Raw genomic sequence first — 11,070 nt, 5'->3', positions numbered from 1 at the left:
TTTCGGAATAATCCCTTTAGATGTTAATTACGGAATTGTCTTGACCATTTGTACAACAATTTTTCAAATAACTTCTCAAAAACGTTAAATGACTCTGAGTATCTTGACTCCTAGAAAACCGGACACTGCTTTTATCTTCCTTGACTTTTCTGAACAATTTCCAAGGAAACTCGGGCTTCGAGTACTGGAAGGGGTTTATCCAACTGAGGTCTGAGAAAGAACAAAATTAAAATTGAACAACTTGCTTTTTTCTTCCTGGATTTTTCTGAACAACTTCCATGGAAACTTTCGCTTCATACAATGGAATGGGTTCATCCAACTGAGGCCTGAGGAAGAATGACAGTATTAGAAAAGTCAGGTCAAGGCAAAGATGAGTAGAACAATAGGATGGTAGTTGACAATTGCTATAGTTCAATTCTACTATTTTTTAAAAGATTTTATTTTTTAGAGAGCGTGCAGGAGCACTGGGAAAGGCAAAGGGAGGGGGACAAGCAGACTCCATCATCCCAGGACCTGGATATCATGACCTGAGCCACCCAGGTGCCCCAATCCTATTATTTTAAATAATGCAAACAAACTTGTCCATTAGTATTCCCATTGTTAAAAGTGGTTAAGTTTTGAAGGGGAAAACTGCCAACTTCATCCACTCCCAGATCCAACTTGAAAAAACAAAACTGCATTTTCGCCTCTTCTCAGTCTACAGGTTATTTTAGGTTGCCTTGGGAAAGGTGATGAAAAAAGCAAAGGTGGTATGGTATGGTATGGAATGCACTAAGGAGAACTCATGGGTCCCTTCTTAGGGAATACTTATTGGTGTATCACAAGATACACTTTGACAAATATTAAAGAGCGGCTATTTATCCAAATTAAAAAAAAAAACCTGGGATCCCTGGGTGGCGCAGCAGTTTGGCACCTGCCTTTGGCCCAGGGCGCGATCCTGGAGACCCGGGATCGAATCCCACGTCAGGCTCCCGGTGCATGGAGCCTGCTTCTCCCTCTGCCTGTGTCTCTGCCTCTGTCTGTCTCTCTCTCTCTGACTATCATAAATAAATAAAAATTTAAAAAAAACAGTAAAAAAAAAAAACCTATGGAGGCAACAGGTATGCTGTGAAAACTGAAATGAAAGTGGAAATGCTTGCTTACCTCCTTGAGAATAGAAAATAAACGATTTGATTACTTAGCGTACCTAAAAACTCCAGCTGATAGCTTCTCCATCACATCTTTTAGGATACGTAGCTGGAAAGATTGTTAAGGTGGCAGTCGAACAAAACCAGTCAATAAAAGGAAGATGTTAGGCAGGTCACCTATCTAAGTTCAGCACTCTCAGAAATTGAGAATTTAAGTTACAGACATTCTGTAAGCTGTGAAGTTTACCTTGGAAACAGGGAAATGGGGAACTTATTTGAGAGAAGCGGAGACATAACAGAGCCTAAACTTCTAAGGACAAGTGGCAGAAGCAGCAAGCCTAATGACTAGTCCTAAGTAATGACTCGTGTTATCCCAAACAAGCAGAAGTGTTATGGTGTCAAGTTTTCCTTTTAGCACTATTTATGATATTTTTAGATAAAAATGTTAGCACTTGCATCTCTTATGTTAGGTGCACATTTATGTACTAAACTGGCCGCTAATTGGCTCATTTTGTAGGCAGAAAAGTTAACTGTGTCACTAAGAGAATCAAGAAATAGTGTAAAATTAAGAAAAAAATTTAGTCATTTAATTGAAATTATAATTTTAGGATTGAGACTCTATGTAATTGCTAGTACTAGAGAATGACATATGGCATAGAACCAGTAGAAGGTCTGTTAAATCATAAGCAGCAGCTGGCTCATGTCTGAATTGATTGAGAGGGGTTAGCACAAGTGAGGACTGAAGTCTGATTTGGAACTTGAGAGTTCAGGAATTAGAAAATGTAAATTAGAAAGTACGAACATAAGCCATTTTATTTTTATCTTAAAGATTTTAGGGCAGCCCTGGTGGTGCAGCGGTTTAGCGCCGCCTGCAGTCTGGGGTGTGATCCTGGAGACCCGGGATCAAGTCCCATGTTGGGCTCCCTGCATGGAGCCTGCTTCTCTCTCTGCCTGTGTCTCTGCCTCTCTCTCTCTTTCTGTCTGAATAAATAAATAAATCTTAAAAAAAAAAAAAAAGATTTTATTTATTCACAAGAAAGAGAGTGAGCAAGCATTGGATGGGTGGGGGCAGAGGGAGAGGGAGAAGCAGACACCTCACTGAGCAGGGAGCCCAATGTGGGCCTCCATCCCAGAACCCTGGGATCATGACCTGAGCTGAAGGCAGACGTTTAACCAACCGAGCCACCCAGGAGCCCCAGAACATAAGCCATTTTAAAGATTTTCTTAAAGAGGACCTCATACTGCAAATTCTCTTTCTACTTCTCTTAAGTGAAAATACTGAAAATGCCAACAGTAACTCTAAGAGTGTGTGTGTGTATGGAGGAAATTAAGTAACAAAGGCAAAGGAGCCAGCCTAGCTCCTGACATGTAAGATTCGAAACACTATCTAGTGTTACTGTTAACACATGGTATTCTTCATTGTTAACCTCTCATGATATTCTTGATAATTACAATGTTAGTGGACAGTTAAGTTGCTTAAACCTGAAGTCTAAGGATTTCTTTTAGAACGTTAAAAAATTGATTTTCCAAATTCAAAGAAAAATATTTAGAAATACTTGAAACTCACACATTCCCTACAGTAAGGGGATATTCTGGTTCTGAAATGTACTTTTTGTGACTCAACATATTCAGGGTCCTAATTAAAAACTCCTATTTGAAAGTTCTGAATTAATTCTGTCATTCTTGTAGAGGAGGTGGGCCTTTCTAAGTATCATGTGTACATAACTACACACATTTAACAAAAGCAAAGTATGATAGTGGACAAACTAAGGCAAGTTTCTTTCTTTGCATACAGATTTACTCTATTTAGTAATAAGAACTTATGTTTCATCCAATACAATTTTTACCAAGTACAGTTGCCTTTAAGACAGTTATCTTAGAAAAAAAAAGTTTTATTTATAGGTTTGACCCTGTTCTAAAGAGGTTTGGATCATTCTTTTGGAACTGCTTTCACATTCTCAAGAGAAGATTTCATTGCTTTTACCAAAACTGGAATGATTTGGCTTCATTCACCAGATTTTTCTTAGAATTAATTCCATTTAAAAAACAAACAAACAAACCCATTTTCATTTGATGAAGATTTTCTAGCTCTGTTAATCTTAAAACACCTCACAAGCTCTCTAATGCAGATGAGCATTCTGAAATGTCTTATGTAATAGTACCATCATAGCTTAGATTAAGGATGCAGCCTTTCACAGTGATGTGTAATTTTCATAGTGCCTTGTATCTTATGGTTTATCTTCCATTCAGAACCAGTATGACTGCTTGGGTGATTCCTGTCCTGCCCCTTTCTAGTTGCATCCTGGGACACGTATTAATCTTTCTGTGAGACAGGGATAATGATAGTACTTACACCTCACAGGGCCATTTTAATGCTTAAATAAATTAATACTTACAAAGCACTTGGAACACTGTTTGGCATGCTCAATGAAAGTTAGCTATATTATTATTATCAATCATCATTGTTAAAGAACTTAATGAGAGTACATGGTAAATCTCAAGCCATAAACTCAAGTCAGTAGATAAAAAAGGATATAAAGATATTTTCCCTGTTGCACATTTGACAAATTCCAAACTTCGTCATTAAGGAAAGCCACCGTTGCTCCTTTGAGGAAAAGGCAATGGCTATCTGGAGGATCCAACTTGGACAGAACATACAGAAACTCATCAATGACTGTGAGTTTAATAGCAGACAGATGACTGATATCTTGAGCCAGAAAAACTTCTATGCAAATACCCAAATCACAAACAGCACACAAACAGCATACAAACTTTAATAACAATATGCAAAATGCAATGTTTTCTTTTCTAATTCATTGTCCAAAACGATGAAAAGAGCAAGGTCAGATGCAAGACCTATGTAGAGGTGATGGAGTGGTAGTTTGTGCGCATGCATGTGTGTGGATGTGTGTGTATATGTTGTATAAGCGTGTGCCTGGCTGTGTGTGAGCACGTGTGTGTGCATGTGCATGCGTGTATGAGACAGAGTGAGATTTTTACCTGTTACTTACCAGTTATCTTCATGAGGATGTAAAAAAATCAGTGGCAATTGATATATGAGAGTTATGTTATTTACATATCAGCCATGATAAGAAAACTTGAATACTATTGAAAAATATAACTTTGGGAGTAATGTATATACACACATTTGTAGTAAATTCCAATGTGAATGGGGAGTTGTTATAATTTTATAGAAATATTTTGCCAAGTATATGCCAACAATGTTTGTTACTATGAGAAAAGAAAATCTTACTAGAAATACTAATAAAAAATTCAGAAGTCACTTCTTCCAAACCACTATATAAAGGTTGAATGGCATTATTTCTACATTTTGGCCACCATGTATCTAAAGTAAAAAAGAAAGCTACATTTCATTAGAAATAGGTATAATTCAGAATTTATCATTTCTTCACATCTTGCTTCAAAAGACTTAGGCATTATTCTTTGTTAATTACATCCTGTCAGTGTAATAGTAATGGTTTATTGTTTCTGATAATACCTGCAGGTTTTCTTCTGTTGTTACCCAATGGCCTCCAACACCAAGAAGTGTGATGATATCATGTTTATGAGGTAGTAGTTGTAATTTTACAGCTGGTTCATCATCTTTACTATATAATCTCACTTACAAGGGAATAGTTTAAAAAAAGAAAGAGAGAGAGAGAGAGAGACAAGAAATATATTTTATAGTAATCGGGCAAAAATTTATTCTTTATTCTTCAAATTAGTCCTCTTTACCTTTTTTTTTTTTTCTTTTTTGAGTCCTCTTTACTTTTACTTTTTAATGTTAGGAATGAGGAAGCATTCTTCTTAGAAAGAAATAAAGTAACAATGTATTCAGACACCTTAAAATAAACTTTTTGCATTAAAACTGGTCATAAAATTTACTCTAGATTCAATTACAAGTGAAATAACAAAAGACAAAAAGTTTATTTTCATTTTAAAACCAGGCAAGGCAACAACATAATACATAACTAAGATTGATAGTTTTAATCATATCATTGACTAATTCTTTGGGAAAAGTTGACTTCTGATTAAGGAACCCACAGACTCAAGATAGTCACACATTGACATAACTATTGAAATGTATATTTGAAAAGTTAGTGACATACACAGTCACTTCCACTGAAAGATTTTTCTGAGTTAATTTCACACTTGATCTTAGCCAAAAGGCCAAGAAGTGATTTTTCTGAGTTAAAGTCCTGAAAATACTGGTTAAAAAGAAACATGTTAAAATGGTCACAGTTGTATTCCTAGGATTCTCATCACAGAAGATAAATCTTAACAAACTATGAAGCCTCCCTTTGCAGGCTTGTGAATCCTATGCTTTCTGTGCAATGGCCCTACCTACGTGTGTACAGATTAGGTGTTACATAGATACTGGTTAAATAACAAAAGGTCAAGGAAGGTAAAAACGGAACAAAATTCCATGCTTTTTTCCAAATAGAGATTGCAGAAGTCAGCCATCCAATAGAGGACAGACAGACACAGCACAACTAAGTATCTGGCTGAGAGCTGAACTAATGTGTATCATCTGGGAACCCCTGAGAATAGATGATGTTCATTTTCGTAGAAACATTTAAACCCCAATGCCTGTATGTTAAAGGTAAGCATGCTCTCTCTTCCAGACAGTGTTTACAATGGGATTCAAGAAGCTCCGGTTTAAATAGAAATGTTAAAAACAAAACATGACATCAATTTAATAGATGTTAATCATTACCTGGTTATATATTAATTTTTTTTGAGATGCATCCATCACACTACAAAAATGACACAGACTACTGATCTAGTAAAGTACCTACCTCCAGCATCTAGGACAATATCTACTCCCAGGCCACCTGTTTCCTCTAAACAGCTTTCAGCAACATGGGCTTTCCCACTAGAAATATCGATGACTCGGGCTGTGAAGGACAGGAAGTCAGGCAATTGTATTGTTCTCTATGTGATGAGTACAAAGAAATCAGAGAAAAAGAAAAAGCAAATATTTCTTCTCTGAAATGTATGGAGTGGTTCAATTACTGGATCCAAATTTTATTTTTTCTCTTCTGACCCAACAGTGGTAGGGATTAATTTAAAGGAAGGGACTGGTATATTCAATCAAATTAAAATACTTAATATTGGGGCACCTGGGTGGCTTAGTGGTTGAGCGTCTGCCTTCGGCTCTGGTTGTGATCCCAGAGTCCCGGGATCGAGTCCCGCATCAGGTTCCTAGCAGGGAGCCTGCTTCTCCCTCTGCCTATATCTCTGCCTCTCTGTGTCTCTCATGAATGAATAAATAAAAATTGAAAAAAATACTTAATATTTTGTGGATGATGTGTTCCAAGGCTGGCCTACTAAAAGAGGACTGTACCTTATTGCTAAATAGAACAGAGAATCTGTAAACCACAGAGATAAATATATATTGAGGCATAAACTGAAAGATTAGGCAATTTCTTATGTTCAGGTTTAATAGAATTTAGAGCTAAAAAGTAAAAACGGTATTTGTGTGATATAATACTTCTCTATTAGAGGCTGTATTATCCCTTTTTAGTCATGGAAATCCACCCCCCGCTGCCTTCCCCACTTGCTCTCCAAAATGAAGAAAAATCCTGGAGATTAAGGGGAAAAAATGATTATTTTGATCACCTAGTGAAAACTAGACTAGTTTTAGAGTATTATATCAATAGAACAAGCCAATGAGATTAAAAAAAAAAAAAAATCTAGGGATGTCTCGGTGGCTCAGTGGTTGGCTTAGGGCGTGATCTTGGGATCCTGGGATGGAGTCCAGCATCAGACTCCCTGGGGGAACCTGTTCCTCCCTCTGCCTGTGTCTCTGCCGCTCTGTCTCTCATGAATAAATAAGTAAAATCTTAAAAAAAAAAAAAATCTGAGTATTTGAACTGTCAAAATGAAGACGTGTTTATAATTCCTTTTCATAACTTTTAGTACCCTCTTGTAAAAGAGAATTCTTCACAGCATGGCTCAGATGGAGGCTCAGGTAGGGGGTGTAGAACGACAGTGATCTAAGAGGTGGGGGCCGGGGGCAGGCCTAGGGAAGACATTTGGGAAGGGACTGAAGTACCTCTGAAGGGCAGGAAGAAGCCTCTCCATTCAACAGTACAGTTCATGGTCTGCCCCCCAACCCTCAATTCCATTTCCAAACTTTTCCTGTTTTTCCTCCTTTCTCCAGTCCCTGTCTTAACCTTTCTTCCATGTCTTGGTTATCTCTGTCAGAGGCAGAAGGTAACAATGGAAGTAAGGAGGGCTTTAAGGTTGGATAGGCCTCGATTTAAATCCCACTCCAATCTAGTTGTAGCTCCTTGGACACACTGGTTAAATCCTGTAGATGCTGCACCCTGGTTCACTGACAGGGGGCTGGTGACGATGTCAGGATAGATTATTCACACTAACACTCAATGAACTTTACTCCCCTTCCTGCCTGCCCCTCACACTCTGGCTCAGCCTCTTGTCTCTTCATCTGTTAGTTTCTCCATTCCTCATTCTTCTCTCCTTGGTCATTTTTTCAGTCTATTTTCTTTATCCTTACCATTTGTATTGTTTGGACAGGTTCAATCTTTTCATTTTTTTGTTGAGCATTTTTTAATTAATTTTTTTTAAATTCCAGTAGAGCTAACATAGTGTTCTATTAGTCTCAAGTGTACAATATAGTGATTCAGCAGTTCTATACATTATTCAGGGCTTGTCAAGATAAGTGTCCTTTTGGAATGCCTGGGTGGCTCAGTGGTTGAGCGTCTGCCTTCAGCTCAGGTCGTGATCTGTTCCTAGGGTCTGGGACCGAGTCTTACGTTGGGCTTCCTGCAGGGAGCCTGCTTCTCTCTGCCTATGTCTCTGCCTCTCTATGTCTTTCATGAGTAAATAAAATCTTAAAAAAAAAAAAAAGATAAGTGTCCTCTTAATCCTCACCCACCTCTCCTCTCGTGACCATCAGTTTCTTCTCTATAATTAACAGTCTGTTTCTTGGTTTGTTTCTCTCCTTTTTTCTTTTCCTTTGTGCACTTGTTTTGTTTCTTAAATTCCGCCAGTGAAATTGAATGGTATTTCTTTCTCAGACTAGCTCATTTTGCTTAGCATTATACTCTTTAGCTCCATCCATGTTGTTGCAAATGGCAAGATTTCATCTTTTAATGGCTGAATAATATTCCTATGTATATATGAGATATATATTTCATATCATTTTTATCCATTCATCAGTCAATGGACATTTGGGCTGCTTCCACTATTTAGCTTTTCTAAATTTTAATGCTGCAATAAACAGAGGGGTGCATGTATCCCTTTGAATTAGTGTTTTATATTTTGGGGTTAAATACCCAGTAGTGTGATTACTGAATCACAAGGTAGTTCCATTTTTAGCTTTTTGAGGAACCCCCATACTGTTTTCAATAGTGGCATGCACCACATCCTCTCCAACACTTGTGGCTTCTTGTGTTTTTTATTTTAGCCATCTCATTGTGGTTTCGATTTGCATTTCCCTGATGATGAGTGATGCTGAGCATCTTTTCATTTGTCGGCCATCTGTATTTCTTCTTTGGAGAAATATCTGTTCATGTCTTCTATGCATTTTTAATTGGATTATTTGTTTTCTGAGCAATAAGTTGTATGAATTCTTTATGTATTTTGGATACTAACCCTTTATCAGAGATGTCATTTGCAAATATTTCCTCCCATTCAGTAGGCTGTCTTTTAGTTTTGTTGTTTCCTTCACTGTGCAGAAACTTCTTATTTTGATGTAGTCCTAATAGTTTATTTTTGCTTTTGTTTCCCCTGCTTCAGGAAACACACCTAGAAAAAAGTTGCTATAGTTGGGATTTTGTACTTTATGAGTTTAGTCTATAAGATGATATCTCTTCAAAATTTTCTGTTGCAGAGTCTGTGTTGAGTAATAGTACCCACCTATAGAAGGCCTAAGTCTTTCAAGGCATTGCTTGTCTTCAAGGCTGCCTGCTGTTGAAATCACTTTGGCTCCTCTATGGTGTGCTAACTGAATAGCTATCATACCAAGTGCCTGTGTGGGGAAAAAATACAAAATGGGCTTACAGATATAAGGCAGAGGCCATATCTAACTTGTTTCATTGGCCGTTTAATAAAGTCTAATAGCTTAGTGCTACTTTAGTATATTTTTGAATATTATCTGAGAGAAAAAGAAAAAGAAATATGGGCAAGGTTGAGACATTTGACTTTCTTCTTCAGAAGGGGTGGCAGAAAAGGTATACATGTCACATGCTCTCACCCAGTCTCGTCATTGCACATAATTTCAAGATGGAGGGCTGCATTCAGAAACTTGGGCCTCAGGAAGAGAAAAATGGGCTTTTAAGGGCCTTGTCAGCATGATGTTCTAAGCTAATTTCACAGTACATGCATGAGTCCATCTATCTCTCTTTAAAGATCAAAGAACTCTCAAAAGCTCCATCCTTTTGCTGACCTGAGGGGTGAGCTCAAGGAAACACTACTACCCTGATGCTAGGCATCAGGTTGAAGCCAATGCTGAAGACAGTTCTGCCTTTTTTGCACAGAAAAGCAAGGGATAAAAGCATTTTCATCAATAGCCACATAAAAAATGATAAAAATTCACCCCAAGTTTTGTGACCTTTTTAGATTATAATCTATTTTTATGTATTTTTAGTGTCTTAAACTATTTTTTGTTGATATGTGTAATATATTGACAGGAGCACATTTTTTATCTTGTGTGACCCATCTAGAAATACAACACCTTATCGACACAAGTGTAAGTGTGAGGCATATACAAAATTAGTAGGGAGTTTTGGGGCATGGTTCAAAGATTTCATGAGCCATTTCAGGCTCTGTATAACAGGCATAAAAACATGGCTTATCTGCTTTTTTAATGTACTAGCAGATTCAAAATAATAAACTAAACACCCTTAAGTCTAACTTTAATCTCCTATTAGTCAAAGCTGCCTATTTTAACAAAATGAGCAGTGAATAAGCTATCAGCAGAGAATTATATTAGCAAATGGATGGCCTACTTCCTAAGTTTAGTAGCTTTTGATCTGTTTCTTAGCAGAATTATTAGCACCTACACTGGCTCCATCCATTATCAGCACTGATTTTCCAGGAGAGAGATGAGAAAGATAATGCAGAGCTGTATAGGCTCGTACTCCATCCCGAATGGTTCCAGCAGCTTCTGTCCATGTAACTTTTTCTGGTTTGTGAACTGTCACAAAGAACAAGAGGAAGCAATCAGTTAGCAAGTCCCATTAGTCCTGACTCCTGGATCTATCTCTTCTTAGCCCCACTATGGCCCTGGTCCAAGGCACTACTCCTTTCTCTTTTGCTGACATTTTGGTTTCCCCAGTTCCATTCTGGCCCACACGTAATGCACTCTTAGCATAGGAGTCAGTGTGTGTGTGCATTTTTAAAATATTATATTGTGAAATAAAACACATGCAGAAAAGTACATGGGACGTAAGTATAGATGGGTGGATAAATACCAAGCAAATATACAAGTAAGCACCAATCTTGGTTGAGAGAAAACGCACAGCCACAGCCTTGTCTTTCCCACCAGAGGTCGCTACCTCAGTCTTGTTCACCTTCATAGTTTATGGCCCAAGTATGCATTTCTAAACAATGTCATTTAGTTTTGCCTCTTTTTGAACTTTATCTCAGTGGCATCATATGAACTCTTTTCTATCTTCCTTTTTCCCTCTCAACATTGTTTTAAAGCCATAAATATTTTTGTAAATGTGGCTGCAGTGCTTTCGTTTTTCTGGTGTTTTATGGGTTTCCACTATGTGAAAACATTCATTTGGTGATACAACTCTAGTAGAGGAGGATTTGTGTTGTTTTCAGTTTGTGGCAGTTTTAAACCATGCTGCTAAGAATGCTCTCATATAAAAGATGGCATTATGCTGTCATGTGGGTTTTTTCTAAGACAGTACTCAAGGATGGAAATCCCACCTCACAGGAATACCACCTTTGACTTTACTACATA

At 37.5% G+C, this 11,070-nt stretch overlaps 1 protein-coding gene across 8 annotated transcripts in view; it reads right to left on the bottom strand.

Moving 5' to 3' along the window:
- CRYZL1 (crystallin zeta like 1) overlaps positions 1 to 11,070 on the bottom strand; it is a 35,757-nt gene continuing 24,687 nt past the window's right edge. For 6 of the 8 annotated variants that reach the window (XM_041735060.1, XM_041735059.1, XM_041735058.1 and 3 more), the window contains 7 exons: positions 10,160 to 10,293; positions 9,015 to 9,126; positions 5,927 to 6,025; positions 4,627 to 4,748; positions 3,664 to 3,769; positions 1,187 to 1,232; positions 1 to 326 (listed from right to left, as the gene is read on the bottom strand). In XM_041735060.1, the coding sequence (XP_041590994.1) occupies positions 227 to 326; positions 1,187 to 1,232; positions 3,664 to 3,769; positions 4,627 to 4,748; positions 5,927 to 6,025; positions 9,015 to 9,126; positions 10,160 to 10,293 (719 nt within the window). In that variant the 3' untranslated portion in view covers positions 1 to 226. Of the gene's footprint in view, positions 327 to 1,186; positions 1,237 to 3,663; positions 3,770 to 4,626; positions 4,749 to 5,926; positions 6,026 to 9,014; positions 9,127 to 10,159; positions 10,294 to 11,070 lie in introns of all 8 variants that reach the window. The other 2 variants (XM_041735061.1, XM_041735065.1) reach the window with 2 other exon arrangements.

Source organism: Vulpes lagopus, chromosome 20 (genome assembly GCF_018345385.1).
Source record: "Vulpes lagopus strain Blue_001 chromosome 20, ASM1834538v1, whole genome shotgun sequence".
NCBI classification, from domain to species: Eukaryota; Metazoa; Chordata; class Mammalia; order Carnivora; family Canidae; genus Vulpes; species Vulpes lagopus.
Note: the sequence above shows the minus strand (reverse complement) of the source record. Positions and strands in the feature narration are given on the sequence as shown.